At 31.1% G+C, this 18457-nt stretch overlaps 1 protein-coding gene across 1 annotated transcript in view; it reads left to right on the top strand.

The window, feature by feature from the left end:
• The first annotated feature begins 2158 nt into the window (after positions 1-2158).
• Positions 2159-18457, top strand: part of LOC126881549 (DNA repair protein XRCC1) — a 59035-nt gene continuing 42736 nt past the window's right edge. The window contains exon 1 of the mRNA XM_050645878.1: positions 2159-2318. Within this exon, the coding sequence (XP_050501835.1) occupies positions 2268-2318 (51 nt within the window). The 5' untranslated portion in view covers positions 2159-2267. The remainder of the gene's footprint in view (positions 2319-18457) is intronic.

Raw genomic sequence — 18457 nt, 5'->3', positions numbered from 1 at the left:
AAATGAGTTGTTCATGATTCTTTTTGATTTAATGGACAGCGTTAAATTAAGACATTAAGTATGCTGGATAATTTGTTAATAAATTATTTATTAGTTTATATGTTGTTTCAGTTTTGACACAGTAAGTAGGCATACTTATATAAATAGTGAAAATTCTATAATGCGAGGGCTGGTACAATCATGGAGAATCAATGTTAGATTGCTTCTAATGCACAAGCGATCTTAACCAAATGGTAGTATATCTTCGACACATGGGACGTAGAACTATAGGTTTCATGTTACCTATTTTTTATACTACCTATTTTGAAACATCTGAAAGAGGTCACTTTTTGAAAGTATTAAAGACGTGATTTTACCGACGTATAAAAGTCGTCACGTTTTTGACGTTTTAAAATCGTCACAATTATGACGTCAAATCGATGAGACAAATACACGTGATTTTCAACGTTGATACTACGTGATAGATACACGTCAATTGGTCATTTTTATAACGTGTTATCCACGTTATAAAAACGTCGTTTGGTTGCCTGGGATACGGCGCTGGTAAAGAAAGGGTTAATAATTTCGACATAATTTCAAAATTAAAGTTATTGAATTGTCTGTGCAAAAAATGGAAGCTCCATTAAAGCTCTTTTCAAATGTGCAAACGGGTTTTGAAAATTTCAATATACAGGATGTTGTTTCAAGGTCACAATGGATTTATAATTTTGTTTAATCCGGACCTAGATTTTTCTTGTGATTAGTAGTTGGGTGGTTTGGATTCTAGATGTGGCATATGTGTACCAAATATCAAAAAAATTTACAAGGTGGTTCTTAATTTATGGGTCCATAAAGAAATGGGCAAAATCGATAAAACAGCCTGTAACTCGGTTAAAAAGTCGGTGGAGCAATAAATTTAGTAATTCGAGAACCGCCTCATTTATCTCTATTCACCATTCAAGTATATCGGTTTCCCAATGAAACACCCTGTATACTAATTCATCTTGATTGCGGCCCGCAAGCTGTGGCAATAGCTATTATGTGGCAATGTGGCCCAGGAAAGAAAAAGCAGGGTTGCCAGATGAAATTTCAGAATATCCCTAGACGGGAGCTTCAATTTCCCCTAGAAATCCCTAAATCGTATTAATTTGACCTAAAAAAGAAGAAATTGACAGATGACAGCTGTCAATTTAATTTATAACCTATTAAACACTATGTTGAATCCACTTTAATCATTGATTAGGTAATGTTTTAATGTTTACTTAGGAATATTTATGTCAGGGAACAATAAATAATGACAATAATAATAATATTTGAAGAAAAAGATATTTAATAACAACAAAAAATGGCGCCAGCACAGTTTAATAAATCCCTAGATTTCAAAAAAAATCCCTCCAGAGCTCCAAAAGCTTCAAAAAATCCCTAGATTCGGGGAAAATCCCTAGACATGGTATCCCTGAGAAAAAGGTTGAGTATCGCTGCGTTAGCCGCGTTAGCGTGTACCTAGACACAGCGACAAAGTACACACACATTCTTTTTTTTTTTGTCGTGACTGTTTATCCTAAAGCGTACAAGTTGCTACCACAGAATAACTATGAGAATAACTAACCATAACCATAGAGGTATATATTAACATAGAGGGAGCCTACCTTCCGCGCTTCCTGACGACAAGATCTCAGGGACTGGTTTGCTGCATCTCCTTCTAACACATTGTATCGAGAATCTATAATGACATTCAGTGTGAATATAGGCACGGAAGAGCAGGACAACTGTAGCAGCTTTACTAAGGCGTAAGAGTGAAACAGCACTAATCCAAATAAAAAAGATGGTGTCGTCACTTCGCTCTGAATGACACTCTCTCTATGCTAATATTTAACTCTATGACCATAACATTGCCGAATTTAACCTTTAACCCATAGAGGTATATATTAACATAGAGGGAGCCTACCTTCCGCGCTTCCTGACGACAAGATCTCATGGACTGGTTTGCTGCATCTCTTTCTAACACATTGTATCGAAAATCTATGATGACATTCACTGTGAATATAGGCACGGAAGAGGAGGACAACTGTAGCAGCTTTACTATGCGTAAGAGTGAAACAGCACTAATCCAAATAAAAAAGATGGTGTCGTCACTTCGCTCTGAATGACACTCTCTCTATGCTAATATATAACTCTATGCTTTAACCTATAAATATGTTTTGACACTTTTGACAGAGTGGCGGTAATGAAAATAAAAATACAAACATATTTTAAAATAAATTTTTACAGTATTCTGATTCTGGCAAATGCCTTCTATTAAAATTGACCACGTTGTTAGTTTTAGCAGCGAAGATCCTGTAAGTACTTATTCTTTAACTTTTGTATTCGAAATCCTTGTATCCATTTGTTGTTATTACATAAAATATGGTTTTGCATATTATCGCCTCTTATAAATATACTGTTCTCTTTTATACTAGTCATTTTGTTGTAATATGATGTACTTTTACTAGACATACAGTAAAAGTTAAACATTGTGTCTTGGTTTGAATTTTGTGACTGATTTTTTATTATTGTGTACAAATCCATTTAACTAATACCCAGTGGCTTAGATATCCTCACAGGAGCCCCGTCTCAAAGTTTGTCACGGGGCACTTTTCCACGGCTGATATGGGATAGTGCTAAAATAATATTAACCTTCCACCGGTAACGTGAATTCTTGTAACATAGTTGGTAACGTCTGTCTATGACACTGACTTTTTTAATAATGAATATCTTAGGTTGTGATTTTCTGGTAATATTTTGATGTGACTAAATGTTTAATATAACTATATTTAAATAACAGCATAGTAAAAAATGATCAATATTTATTTTTATTCGGGAAAAAAATGCACATTAAAAAAATGGGCTTCTTTTAGATACTAACATAATTGACAAACAATTTATAAAAACATGTCAAGTTTTTGAATACAAAATATCAACAAACATATCGACAAGGGGTGAAATGTCAAAAAAAAAATAAAATATTCAACAAATGTCCAACACAAACTGAAATTATTGTCCGTTTGTTTCCTCATTTTTTTATACACTCCACTGCACCGCACTGTACAGTTCTGGTTCGGAATTAGCAACAATTTCGTCAAAAAGTTGTTGCAACCTGATTTGTTCTCTTTCATAATTAATATTCACATACAACTCCTAAAATTAATATCTATTACCTATTTAAACTGACTATGGACCAAAAACGACAAAAAATTACCATTAAGTATAACATAAATGGTATCCTTGGTCTCTCACACCGTCAGGTCAAACCACATATGAACTATCCACACTTGACCACAGATTTTTCAAGACTAAATAGTGTGACGAGAATTTGAAAGCTACCTGACCGCGTGGACAAAAAATATTCGCATTTCAGTTTTACCGCGAAAAATCCATTACGTCGGTGTCAAGGACCGTACGTTACCACTTGAAGGTTAAGTAAAGAAGCAAAAAATTCTTGTTTTGAATTAAATATTATATTGTTATAAAGTATCTAATCTTCTAAAATCCTATTATGGGCCAACAAAGTGCGACAGAAAAAAGTGTGTAAGTTAAGGTAGGCATCTCTTTCTACAGTGTTATTAAGGCATGATGCCTTAGTAACATTACTTATATGTTGTTCTGAAACTATTCCCTTGTAGCATTTTTATAATTAACTATTTAAACGGGAAATAAGCGACAATTAAATTGAAAAAATAATTTTATTAACGTTTCGATGCCCAAATCGGGTGTTGTCAAAAAACAAAATACTACTAAATTCAACACCATTTTTGTTTAATTTAGTAGTACATATATTGTATATTGACAACGACACCCGATTTGGGCGTCAAAACGTTAATAAAATTATTTTTTTTCAATTTAATTGTGGCTTATTTCCCATTTAAATAGTTAATTACTTATATGCTGAAACCGACATATTAACACTGACATGAAGTCAAGAATTTATAAAGCCAGTATAAGACCAATGCATCAGAAACAAGGCTTGACACAGCCATAACACAAAGACTACTGGAAACGGTAGAAAGCAGAGTACTGAGAAGAATTGTAGGAAATATTGAGAGATCAAAAGTAATAAAATGTAACATACAGTGTATAAACAAATGCACACTAAATAAAAAAAATAGTGGAATAACCACATAAGCAGAGTGGAAGAGACATGTGTGGGCAAAATCAGTGGCGTAGCTGACAAGCCCGCAAGGCGGGGGGCCCCGACGTTAGGAGGGGCCCCTTAAAGCCTAACACATTAACCGCCACATTAAAATTTTTTAGTAATATTTTAATATTTTAAATATTATTATTAATATTGCTATTAGGATTGAAAACTACTTCATCCTCCATCTTAAAATTTTTTGTTTGTGCCTTCTGGCTCCACGTTGAGAATCTCAATGTTAATGTTAATAATATTTAACTCACTGACCGCCTAGGCCAAACAAGGCATGAGTTAAATACAACTCACGTGGCGTTCAATGTGTTAATACTTCTACTTTCTTTAAATTGGGGACCAAAACATATTTTCATAATAAGCATCAAAATATTTAATTTGGAAAGAAATAATAAAGCAGCTAATTGACGTAACTCTTTTTGTGTGCAATTTAGCGTTTCGTACTTTCATGGACATGTTGGTAGTTTAGATGAAAGTTAATCCCAAAAAGGTAATTTGTTGTTGGTGGTTCCTTTACTAGCTAAATATGATCCTGTTTTAGCTAAATTAATCGATAAAAACAATAACTTAAAAAAAAAACAAATTACTTGAGCCCCCAAATACAAAACGAAGTTATAAATTTGCTGGCTCAAGAAACTGAAAACAAATTGAATAATTTAATTTAAAAAAAATTGTTTTTATTCAATAATTCTTGATACCACTCAAGATATTTCGAAACACGATCAGCTTAATTTTATTTTCCGGTATGTAACTTGTGACGAAAATAATTTATCTTCTAAAGCAGAAGTTGTTGAAAGTTTTTTGGGATTTATTCGCATGTTAGACCAAAGTGCAGAAGGTCTTGTAAATTAAATTTTAAAATTTATACAATCAAAGCACCTTTCCGTACACAACTGCAGAGGAAAGGGGTATGATGGGGCAAGGGTTATGAGTGGTGTATATTCAGGCGTACAAAGGCGAATAACTGAAATTGAAAAAACAGCATCCTGTGTTCATTGTGCATCCCATAAGCTGAACCTAGTGTTGAATGATGCCGTTGTTGGTGTACAGGAGTTGGTTTTTTTAGGATATAATTAAACAGATTATGTTTTTTTAGTGCAAGTATTAAAAGATGGGATGTACTATGTACTATTAGCCCGGCCGCACATAAAAGAAACATGAAACGTAAATTACGTTTCATGGAAATAAACCACTGCTAAACAAATATATATCCGGCCATTTATGAGACTCTCCGAAAATAAAAATGTGTCATGAGCATGAATCACACTCGTTTCATTAGTAGGCGGACTTTGAGATGTTTTTAGCAGTGTTTTCTTTTCATGAAACATGTTTTTCGTTTCATGTTTCATGTTTTTCGTTTCATGTTTCTTTGGTGTGCGGCTTGGCTTATAACTTTGGATCCATCGCGCTTACCAACACAAGGTTATATGAAACCCGGTGGTCATCCAGACATGATGCTGTTATGGCTTTGCGTCGAGCTTTCCGACAAGTAACGAAATCTTTAAGGAAAATTTCACTGCTCTTTAAAAAACGATGAAAAATTACAAGCGAATGCATTATTAGAGCATATGAATAATTTTGAATTTGTCGTTAACATTACTATTCAGTCTAAAATACTTAATTAATCTAACATCAACACTTTTGCAATCCGAAACGGCAGAGGTAACGGTCGCCCTACAATTTTTTGAAAAAACTCGTGATAATCTTCTAGAAATGAGAAATTCGATTTCCGAAACTTTAGCAAAAGCAGCAGGAATAGCAGAATAGTGGCGTATTAAACCAGAATTATACTGTTATTAGTTGTCGTTATGTTTGTAATACGAAGGACCACAAAAACTGTCGCGTGGGGCCCCGCAATCTTCTGCTACGCCACTGGACAAAATAGCAAGAGATAAATCACCAATCGGTAGAAGAAGTACTGGACAATCCTGCAAAAGAGGGAGTGACAATCTTCCATATCAATGTTGTTTTGAAGCTATTTCCTTGTGGCATTTTTATGATTAACTATTTAGATGGGAAGTAATTAAATAAACAACATTTTTGGTTATTTTAGTAGTATTTTGTATTTTGACAACGATACCCGATTTGGGCATCAAAACGTTAATAAAATAATTTTTTTCAATTGAATTGTGGCTTATTTCCCATCTAAATAGTTAATCTTCCATATCAATCTCCAATGACCAAGCAGAATTGCTTATAAAGAGGAAGAATAAGAAGATTTCTTATCGATGAGGTTTATCCAATGACGTTGGGTTTATCAACCACAACACAAGAAGGTGAACTTCAAAATCAATGGGAAAGTCCCAGTAGTGAACTTCCTTTGTTACTGAGTTGAACTAAGTTTGCAATGCGTTAATTCACTCCCTGGAGTAATGATTAGACATCCTACCAACGAGGGCTTGATAAAAAGGCTGTCTAAATGCTTGGATGTTTAAGGACAAGGAGAAGAGCAAGCAGCGTTTAGACCAGAAAAATAGACAAACAATAATATTTACATCATTAGAAATATAATTTATTTAGTTTTTATTTATTTATTAATCATACAGGAAAACACCATTAATAATAATAGAAAGAAATATTAACTCAGGAGGAAGCCCTGGCATTCATAGATCTAAGAGCAGCTTTTGACTCTATAGAAAGAAAAGTTATATGGCAATGCTTGTAGAAAATGAATGTACCAATTACACTCATAAAAATAATTAAAAGTATTTACAGAGTAGCAAAAGAATGGTTACAGATAGCAGGAGAAAGATCTGAAAAATTCAATTGGTAAAGATGTATCAAACAAGGAGACAGTCTTAGCCCTCTACTATTCATAATAGTTGTGAACGAATTGATTAGAAATACTGGAGAAAGAACCAACTAAATACTGATAATAATAGGATACCATAGTTTACAACCAGTAAAAATAGATGCCTTATTGCATGCGGATGACGTTCTTATAGCAGATTCTGTGACCAAAATGCAAAAACTTTAAACATATGGACAGAGGAAATAGAGAATATACAAACGGAAATTAGCAGAACCAAAAAAGCGGACTAACTTCACTATGCACTCACTCCAGTTCGAAAAAAAAAAAAGAATTGTCCTAAGTAACAAAAATGAAAATATATAATACGATTGTGATACCGACGATACTAGATACGAGCGAAAATTGGACTTTGCAGAAAAAGCATAATAATATGTACATAGTATAAACGCAATGGAAATCAGACATCTACGAGCTAAAGTTGGACTATCTATGGGATAGAATAAAAAATGAGATAATAAGAGGGAAAACCAAACAGGAACCAATAATGAACAAAATAAAGAGACTATTAAACTGGTATGGACATCTGATGAGAATGAAACCCAGTAGACTAACAAGAAAAATTCACAAAAAAGAAAAACGGCAGATTGATGAAGAAATGGGATATATCAAAGAGCAATAGAAAATAATAGCACAAGACAGAAAAGAATGGAATAGACGGGTGAATTTGTAGCTAAAATAAATTCAAATCCGACACCTGAAAGGGTATAAGGAATTGGAGAAAGAAAGATAAATACGTAGTTTGTTACAAACGCTGAAAGATATTAAAAATATATTTAATTACATCAAAATAAAGTGAAGTGGTTTATGGTTAACTACAGTGGAAAATATGGAAGGAAGTATAGTATTACAAAACATGACGTTGCAAGTGCAGAAATGTAACAAAAGAAGATCAAATTTATTTAGGAAAGACAACATTCAAAGATGCAGATACAATAATAGCCAAAAGAAATATAGACCAGGATTAATCTGTAAAAAAAAACATGTATTTTTGGATGTGAGAGGTGGCATTTTAATTTTTGCAGATAAAGTTAGGTGACACCTTCAGTAATAATAATTGACTTATGCTTCTTCTCAAACATGCCTGGAACATTAATTAAAATATTTAAAAATTTCGAAAAACATCGATTTTTTTCTGCTTTCTTTGCTTATAACTTTAAAACGGTTTGTTTTGGAACAAAGTCGTACAGTAATTGAATTTTGTATGATATACGGCTGGTCAAAAATGTCTTAAGGTATTATCTTTTCTGCAATATAGCAATAAATACAAAATAAGGGGGCAAAATACGCCTGTTGTTCTTCAATGTTTCTTAACCACTTTGGTGGCACATAGAACCTTAGTAATTCGCTTAGAAAATTTTTATAACTTTCTTAAATGATCTACCAAATTTCATTAAAATCTGCAATGCATCTGCAAAATTTGCAGTGTAAATGTTTTTAAAAAAGTTCAAATTTTTTAAAATCTTTCTGAACAAAAAATTAGCCAACTTCTAAATGGCCTATTAGTGGCCTATAAAGAGGTGCTCTACCTATCTAATACACTTTACAGAATTAAAATCGGATTATTTAAGGGGCCTCAGCAATGTTTTAAAATTACAGACAATTTTTTGGCTTATAAACAAATACTTAGCTTTGTTTAATAATAAAAAAATTAATTTTTAGCAATGCAAATAATTAAAACCGTTATACTTAATATGACTTAAACTTTCAAATGCTGTCAGCAGAATTGCTATTTTATTTTTTAATCAAAAGTTATTCTCGTTCAAAAATTGCAATTTTTCGATTTTTTGAATGTTTCACCGCGTTTATCTCGAAAACTATGCATCCTACGAAAAAACTTTTTTGCTTAGAATTACCCAAGAAATACAAAAAAATGTTTTATTTTGCGAAAAATCGATTGTTTGTAATTCCTCAAGTTCTTTATTTATAACAATCTTATTGACATCCGGATCAACTGTTACCCAAAAAATTCGTGTTCTACGGGTCAAAATACATAAAAAAACTTGGGTAAGTCCATCTAAATAAAGGAGCCCGTAGCACCCCCTCCTGGACACAGCACTAATTTGTTTATAAGCCAAAAAATTGTTTATAACTTTAAAACATTTCTGAGGCTGCTTAAATAATCCGATTTCAATTCTGTAAAGTGCATTAGATAAGTGGAGTGCTTCTTTATATGTAAAAAAATTGACAAATCTTTGTATGTTCTATTTTTTGTTGTGAAAGATTTAAAAAAATAATAATTTTTTAAAAAAAGTTTAGATTGCAAAATTATTATGCAAAATCTAGTAAGTCAATTTTAATGAAATTTGGTGGATGGTTTTAGCACATACAAAAATTTTCTAAGCGAATTAGGAAGGTTCCAAGTGTAACCTAAGTGATGGAAAAACATTGAATAAGGACAGACTTGTTTTGCCCCCTTATTTTATATTTGTTGCTATTTTGCAGCAAGGGTGTTAGATTAAGAAATTTTTAACCAATCGTATCTGATATAAAATTTAATTATCTTTGTTTTATTCCTATACGACTTTGTTCCAAAATGAATCGTTTTAAAGTTATAAACAAAGAAAGTGGAAACAAAACGAAATTTTTAAATATTTTATTTTTTTTTATTAATGTTCCGGGCATATTTGGGAAGGAGCATAAGTCGATTATTATTAACGAAGTTATCACCTAACTTTATCCGCAAAAATCCGAATGCCACCTCTCACATCCACCTAAAAACAGAACCTTCTGGTCTAATACTCACACAAGTGCAATGTTCAACTCGATCTAACCTTGAAACTGATTGAGTTTAATATTAATTCTTTTAATCATATTTAATTTAGGTATCTTAGTTTAAAGTAAAGAAGTCATAAAGTCCAATATGCTTAACATAAAATAAATTGTACACCTTAAACATGTTTAATTTGTTCATATACGCGTATTCTTTGTGTTGGTAACAGCCTAAATACTTTCAGAACTCTTAATCAAGTTGCCGAAAGGGCTGTTACCAAGAGAAAGAATAAATATATCGCTGGTACCTACCTATGATTAATGTGATTCCTAATATATTTCCAGTGAAAATAATAACTCTTTGATAAGTGTTAGCGATACAATTCTTTTTTATATGCGTGTCCGCGAAGATTATAACTCCCAAAATATTTTTTATAACGAAAAGATTTAGTTCATAATAGATGCCGACAAAAACAATTATTTCTGAGAACTTTTTAGTAATTATAATTTTCGTGGACCTACAAACAGAAATTATGTTTTTTGCTGATACTCCTTAAAAAATAATTTTTTTCGCTAACACTTTATTAGGGATTACAATTTTCACAATCATATAATCGAAAATAATATTTTTCGCGGCATTCATTGAAAGTTCTACTCTTAACGGCATTTTTCGGAGTTATACTTTTCGTAGGCGGCGGCGATATACATACAGGGTGATCAACTTCTGTGACAAAGTCCAATATATCTGTTATTATAAAATATATGAAAAAAAGTTTTTAATAAAAGTTATAGACACCTTTAATGTACACATTTTAATATTAGTAAGAAATATACAGGGTCCTCCATAACACGGTGCCAAACAAAGTTATGTTTTTTTAAATGGAACACCCTGTATTTTATTCAAAATCTGGTTTCTCTACATTTTTCTGATTAAAAAGATATAACACCTGTCTAGGGTTATACTGAGTGTTTCAAAGTTATGAGCACTTTTATCAAAAAATCATACTGATTTGATCGCCCTGTATGATTCTAACAGTATAATATAAACTTATTTTTTTACTGTTGTTGACTGTCAATATTAAAGTAGTTTTGCAACAACGTACAATTTTTTTATCCCTACACAAATTTTATACAGGGTAAGTCAAAATGCAAATAAAAGATTTTCTTCATATTTTTAAATGGAACACCCTATATTTTATATTACCATCGAAAAGTTCTTTCATTATACTTGCATATCTTTTAAATATTCCCTATACCTAAAGTTATTAGTTTTCGAGATATTTTAGTTTTATTGTTGATAACTCATAGATACGTTTATAGTAAATTAATTACCCTTAATATTAGAAACCTCCAGTGAGTTTGTTAATGATAATTAAAATTAGACTGCATTTCATTTTTTTCTCCAATTTTATGGTAAATTCTATATAATAACGTCAATTTTATATTTACTAACAAAATGATATTAATTTTCCGCGAAGAAATGGGAACTATAAATTGCTGCAAGTTCTTGTTTAAGGTGGCTTTGAAGTAATTGACACAAGAACTGTCAGATGTAAGATTTTAATTATCTGTACGTTTTTACTTTTGTTATTGATTATAATTGTTTGCCATATTGTTATAATTGTTACCTAACAATGAATTTTAGTCGTAAAGAAATGACAGACATGATACGGATTTTAGGAGAGTGTTTCAAAAACTCATTAGTTGCCACAAGAATTTATAAGGAACGGTGTCCATAGCGTCAACAACCAAATAAGAGAGCATTTGACAACTTATTAGACAGGTTAGGGCCGGTTGTTCGAACGCTAATCAACAATTATCATTATCAAATATTTAATTACTGTCACCAAACTGTCAATGTCAACTTTGTTTGGGTTGCTGAAAACATAATTAATTAAAATTATGAGATTTATTATCAATTATGTTAATAATTATTGTTATATTAATTGATTATAGTCTCAGAATTGTAGTCAATTATGTTTTTAACAACCCAACCAAAGTTGACATTTACAGTTTTGACAGTAATTAAATATTTGATAGTGATCATTGTTGATTAGCGTTCGAACAACCGGCCCTTAACCGTACTGGTTCTGATTATGAAGCAAAGGAAAAAACAAAAATCATTATTACGGATGAAAATGAATTAAATGTTTTACTGCCTGTTACAGAAAATCCTCATACAAGTATTCAAAATATTACAAGAGAGCAAGATATAAGTTATGGATATATCCAAAACATACTCAAGAAAAACAACATGCACCCATATCATATACAATTACATCAGGAACTTGTTGGGGATGATTTCGAAGAGTATAATTTTGTCAATGGTCACAAAAACAAATATTTATACTGAGAGATTTTTTTGAGTTTGTCCTTTTTTTTTGGAGACGAGGCAACATTCCACAAAAATGGTAGTGTAAACAGACACAATTTTCATTATTATTCCACAACCAATCCGTACTGTGCTCAGAGACATAGTCAAACGAGATGGTCCTTAAATATTTGGGGTGGAATCATTGGCAATTACGTTAGAATTCCCTTTTTTCTTTGAGGAATCGGTAAATGGTGAGGTTTATTTAAATTTTCTAGTGAATCATTTACCTATTCTACTTGAAAATGTACCATTAAACATCCGCCAACATATGTGGTACCTTCACGACGGGGCCCCTGCTCACCAAAACGCACTTGTCAACGGTGAACTCGATGAACTATTTCCTGAAAGATGGATAGGAAGAGATGGGCCAGTTCACTGGCCACCCAGATCACCAGAATTAAACGAAGGTGACTTCTTTTTTTGGGGTTATATTAAAGACGTAGTGTATAGGGCACCTCCAACAATAGTTGACGATATGAAAATAAGGATTCAAAACGCCTTTCAAAGTGTCACACAACAAATGCTTACAAACATCAGTAGGTCTTTCGAAACTCGTCTCCAGGCTTGTGTAGACGTTATGGGAGGTCATTTTGAACACCTTTTATAACATAAGAAGTACGTTGAATATTTTTTTTTATTTAATTTAGTTTTTTTAATAAATTATAATAAATTAAAGTATTGTTATTAATAACTAAGTGATACATGCTGTTATCAACAATAGAACTAAAATATCTCGAAAACTAATAACTTTAGGTATAGGGAATATTTAAAAGATATGTAAGTATAGTGATAGAACTTTTCGATAATAATATAAAATACAGGGTGTTCCATTTAATATTATGAAGAAAATCTTGTATTTACATTTTGACTTACCCTGTATACAATTTGTGTAGTTATAAAAATATTGTACATTGTTGCAAAACTACTTTAATATTGACAGTCAAAAGCATTAAAAAAATAAGTTTATATTACACCGTTAGAAACATACAGGGCGGTCAAATCAGTATGATTTTTTAATAAAAGTTCTCGTAATATTTCTAGAATCAGAAAAATGTAGAGAAACCAGATTTTGAATAAAATACATAGGTAAATAAAGACAATAAAAATAAAAGGGTGTTCCATTTAAAAAAACATAACTTTGGTTTGGCACCGTGTTATGGAGGACCCTGTATATTTCTCACTAATTTTAAAATGTGTACATTAAAGGTGTCTATAACTTTTATTAACAACTTTTTTTCATAATTGGATAATAACAGATATTATATTGGACTTTGTCACAGAAGTTGATCACCCTGTATATACATAATATATCATCTCAAGTTAAAACATGTTAATGTACAATTTATTATACGTTAGCCACATCTGTGTTTTTCCGAACATCAATGTAGAGCGCTCGGTTGAAACAGGGTGCCAGTCATGAACTGAGCTCTACATATTCAAGCACCCCGTTCGATTTTTATCGGTAAAAACGAAATTTCAAAGCAAAAAACCAAAAAATAAACCGCGAAGGCTACAGCAACTGAATCTTTTGGGAGTAAGCATCAAATGATGCATACTGTAATTAGACAGTTGATAGACCTTTTTGTCGGCTACTATTGGGTGTACCAGTAAGTACCAGTTGGTGCATACCTTAATGTAATATAGTGTTTAAATGGAATATTTTTCAAGTAAACGGTACATAAAAAATATGTTAGTAATATAAAACCCCTGACTCATTCCCTTACTCACCGGCCACATTGTACCATTTGTACTGCAAAAAAAAAACAAAATAACATTAATTTTATTCTATGGGCATTTAATATACGTTTTAATACAAAAAATTAAAGTGAAGAAATGCAAACAAAACACAAGCAAATTAAATGCAAAAAAGCAACTATGCCTTTAGTTAAATGTATTATTAGAAATCCGCAAAGAAAATAGCTAAAAACATATTAACTAATTAACTTTTGCCTACATTTTTTCGTGTAAAGTTACTTAAATGCTGATAATATACGACTTTAAATGAGAACAAAAACAGAATTTTACTTCCGAATTCTACTTACTTATCTCGTAATTCAAAGTCTACCCTATAATAATAATAATAGCGTTTATTGCCTAACAGTCACCCATTTACAGAGCAATTTTACAAATAAATAATAAACAATTCTGATGCAATCAAATAAATAAAAAAGAAAACAAATAGGTATACGTTATAAAGACAAAAAAACCAAAATAAAATACCTTAGGTAAGAGCTCGACACTTGTTTTTTAATTCATAAGCACTACAACAGAATAGGTCTGGATCCCGCGTATGAAAAAAAAGTTGATTAATAGCAAGCTGAAAATTTGTTAATAGCTTAAGGGTGTCTGGTCGAATAAACTTTGATATATGGGAACACTGAAACAGGGGCAGTTTTAATTGTGGAACAGGTTAAAAATTTGGAACGGTCACAGCACGAAAACGGCACATTTATTTTGTCCGACAGAACAGACTGAAATTCTCCTAACAGAGATTAAACTCTCATGAAAAAATCAGACTGCTATTTATTACCTGTCATAATTCCTGTCATTTGACATATTCTACATGTTCCACTCATTAAAACGCCCATTTGGTGATAAATAGCAGTCTGATTTTTGCATGAGAATTTAATCTCTGTTCGAAGAGTTTAAGTCTGTTCTGTCGGACAAAATAAATGTGCCGTTTTCGTGCTGTGACCGTTCCAAATTTTTAACCTGTTCCACAATTAAAACTGCCCCTGTTCCAGTGTTCACACATATCAAAGTTTATTCGACTAGACACCCTTAAGCTATTAACAAATTTTCAGCTTGCTATTAATCAACTTTTTTTTCATACGCGGGATCCAGACCTAGAAGATATCACAATTATTAGATAGTTTGTTTGTGTTTCTGCACATTAAGTTGATTGGTGCTTTCAACATTATATTCGTGTAGGATCTTTCACACACAAATGTATTATTAGATCGAGCTGATACCCGAGGAACAAAGATATCGATTTGTGCTAGTAAATTAGGACAGTCAACTCCACCATTTAATAGTTTATGCAAAAATAATATCGCTGATTGATTCCTACGCATTTCTAATGAAATAAAATTAAAACTATCTAACAAAGCGACATAATTACAACCCCTTTGGGGATATGTTCCTGTAACTTTCAAGGTTAAAAATTTTAGATATTTTTTTGACCCCTTTCGATAACGTTTGAATATTTAAAATAAATAGGATTCCATATTAAAGCACCGTATTCCAATTTGGATCTAACTAAGCTCATGTACATAGCATTTAGTGCTGATAGATTATAAAAACTTTTGCAGTTGCGAATAATGAAACCATATGAGCGATATGCCGAGGAAACAATAGAATTAATGTGATAGTTAAATGTTAGTTGACAGTCCATGTAAATACCTAGATCTTTGATACAATTAGCAGGGCCGTCCTAAGCACACACGGCGCCGGGGTGCGAGACTCATCTTTGCGCCCCCTTTTGTCAGAAGATTATAATATAGGTTATAGGTACACAAAAATTAAAAATAATTATGTTTGCTTTCTTTATTTATGTTTAAAAAAACATGGTTTTGAGTATTCAAAAAAGATCAATCTTATAACACTATTATATTAAAGTCAACTTTTCTAGCTTTTAAGTCGGCAAAAGTTTTTATTACTTCGGTGATACTTTTTACTTGCTTTTCGGTGATACTTTTTACTTGCTTATTAAAGCAAAGGTTTGTTCATATATCTGTTTGTCTTGTTGAGCGCAGATAATTTTTGATTAATTTAAGTTTAGAAAAAGACCTTTCTCCTTCAGCTAATGTCACTGGAAGTGTTAAATATATCATTCGAAAAAATATCGAGTTTAGTTGTGTCTTTATTTATAAAAAATATTGGTAATAATTCTAACTCATGGAATAGATCTTCATCATCTACCTATGTCAGATCTATTTCCATGCGCTAGTTTTTTTTTTGTAAATTAAACATTGTGTCTTTTAAGTTTTTTTCGGAGTTTCTCCAACTCAATATATTTTCCAAGAACGATAATAATTATGATTCTGTTCGTGCAACATTTCAAATCTTTCACTTAATTTTGCAATGGCAATATCCAACAAATAATAATAGAAGTTAACTTTAAAATTTTGTTTCGGATCTAACAGAGGCTTGTCTGCAGCCTCGTAATTGAAATGTCTTTTTCGGGGACGTGGACGAACAGTTTCAGAAAATTTAGTTTCGCAATCGAGTTCTTTAGCAATTGGTACTGAGTCAATTCATATGTGCTCAAACGAAGTGTCGGTGCGGTTGTTGGCTAAATCTTTACTAACTTGATCAAGCATCTTAACAGCTGCCAAAATAATAATATCCCGCGTTTGCAAAGTTTTACTGACAATATTGACCTTTGCTAAAATATTTTACCAGTCACGATAGAGCAGATAATCTTAGTTCTTTAATTTTGCCATCAATGTGCTTGCCATGTTTCTTATTAGTCTGGGCTGATTATCGGAAAATAGGCCATTTTTGGGAAAAGTTATTTACCAGCAATTTTATTGCTGAAATCGAAGCTTATGATAATATATATTAATAATATAGGTACGCAAAGTCCGTAGATAGTGTGCTACTTTTTTTATAAACAAAATGGCGCCCGAAAATTGTGTTTTTTTCAATTATTGCTCTATAACTCCAAAGATTTTAAGTTTACAAAAAAAACGCTCAAATAATAATTTACCGCAATTAAATTCTGCATAGAGATATGTTTTTCCCGATCTGCTCCGAGGAAAATTTTCCTCGGAAAATGCGGGTTTTCCCAACAAAATCTTTAATTTTCAAATAAAGTTTTAGATAAGTAATGATCTACCAATAAATAAATAATTTGGTGACTTAAAAGCCTTCATGGTTTAGATTATAGTTCCAAAAGCTGGTAAAAATTGAATGAATATCTTAGCAACAATTCAATTGTTAATTAATAATTTACGGTCGCAATAATAACCGAAATAATTATGATACACTGATGAAACTTTGAAATATTATAAATATGAGATGCCTATTAACTTTTTGTCGACAAAATATTATTTTTTTATTTTTTTTTCATAATCTTTAAATGTTTAAAATAATAGTTATAAACAAATTGACGTTTCTCAGAAAGTTTTTATTATATCCTAATTTTAAAAAATATTTAAAATGCGTATTTCAAATATCTTGAAAATGAATAGTTTAAAACTTTTTTGCAGCCATTTGCAAAAAAGTTATGAAACAGCAAAATAAACATACGATTACAACGTTGTTTATAATTTTTTTTAATTCTTTTAAAGCGTAAAAGTGAGTTTAAAGTACAAGATAATTATTTACAAAAATTATCGATTATTAGTTTAATGGTTATATTTTAATTAAAGATTATATATATATATATATATATATATATTTTTCTCTGGCTCCGGTTCTGTATCAAGCCTACTTTCGCGCTAAAAATTACAAAAAAAAGTATTTATAATCTTTGATTAAAATATAACCATTAAACTAATATTTGATATACTTTGTGAGTAATTAGATTGTACCACAAACTCACTTTTAAGCTTTGCAACAATTAAAACAAATTATAAACAACGGATCAATCGTATATTTATTTTGCTGTTTCATAACTTTTTTGCAAATGGTTGGAAAAAATTTCTAAAGCATTCATTTTCAAGACCTTTGAAATACGCATTTTAAGTATTTTTTAAAATTAAAACATAATAAACAATTTCTGAGAAATGGTAATTTGTTTATAATTATTTTTTTTTAACATTTAAAGATTATGCAAAAAAATGAAAAATTTATATTTTGTCGACAAAATATTAAACAGGCATCACATTTTATAATCTCTCTAAGTTTGATAAATGTCTCATAATTATTTTGGTTGTTATTGCGACTGTAAATTGTTAATTAACAATTGAATTGTTGCTAAAATATTCATTTAATTTTCACCGGCTTCCGCAGTTATAATCTATACCAAGAAAGCTTTTATTTCACCAAGTTATTTAATTATTGATAAATAATTACTTGCCCAAAAAATTTATTTGAAAGTTCGAGATTTTGTTGGGAAAACCCACATTTTCCGAGAAAAATTTTCGTCAGAGCAAATCGGAAGAAATATGTCTCTATGTAGAATTAAATTGGGGTGAATTTTTATTTGAGTGTTTTTGGTGTAAAGTTAAAATCTTCGGAGTTATAGACCAATAATTGAAAAAAAACACGATTTGGGGGCGCCATTTTGTTAATAAAAAAAAGTAGCACACTATCTGCGGACTTTGCATACCTATATTATTAATATATAGGATCATAATTTTCGATTCCAGCAATAAAATTGCTGGTAAATAACCTTTATTTGTACTTTACTAATTAGACCATCGTATTATAACTATTTTATGCAAAAAACCAA

The sequence above is a fragment of the Diabrotica virgifera genome, chromosome 3 (assembly GCF_917563875.1).
Source record: "Diabrotica virgifera virgifera chromosome 3, PGI_DIABVI_V3a".
NCBI classification, from domain to species: Eukaryota; Metazoa; Arthropoda; class Insecta; order Coleoptera; family Chrysomelidae; genus Diabrotica; species Diabrotica virgifera.
The sequence above is the reverse complement of the archived record's forward strand: the minus strand, read 5'-3'. Positions and strand labels throughout refer to the sequence as shown.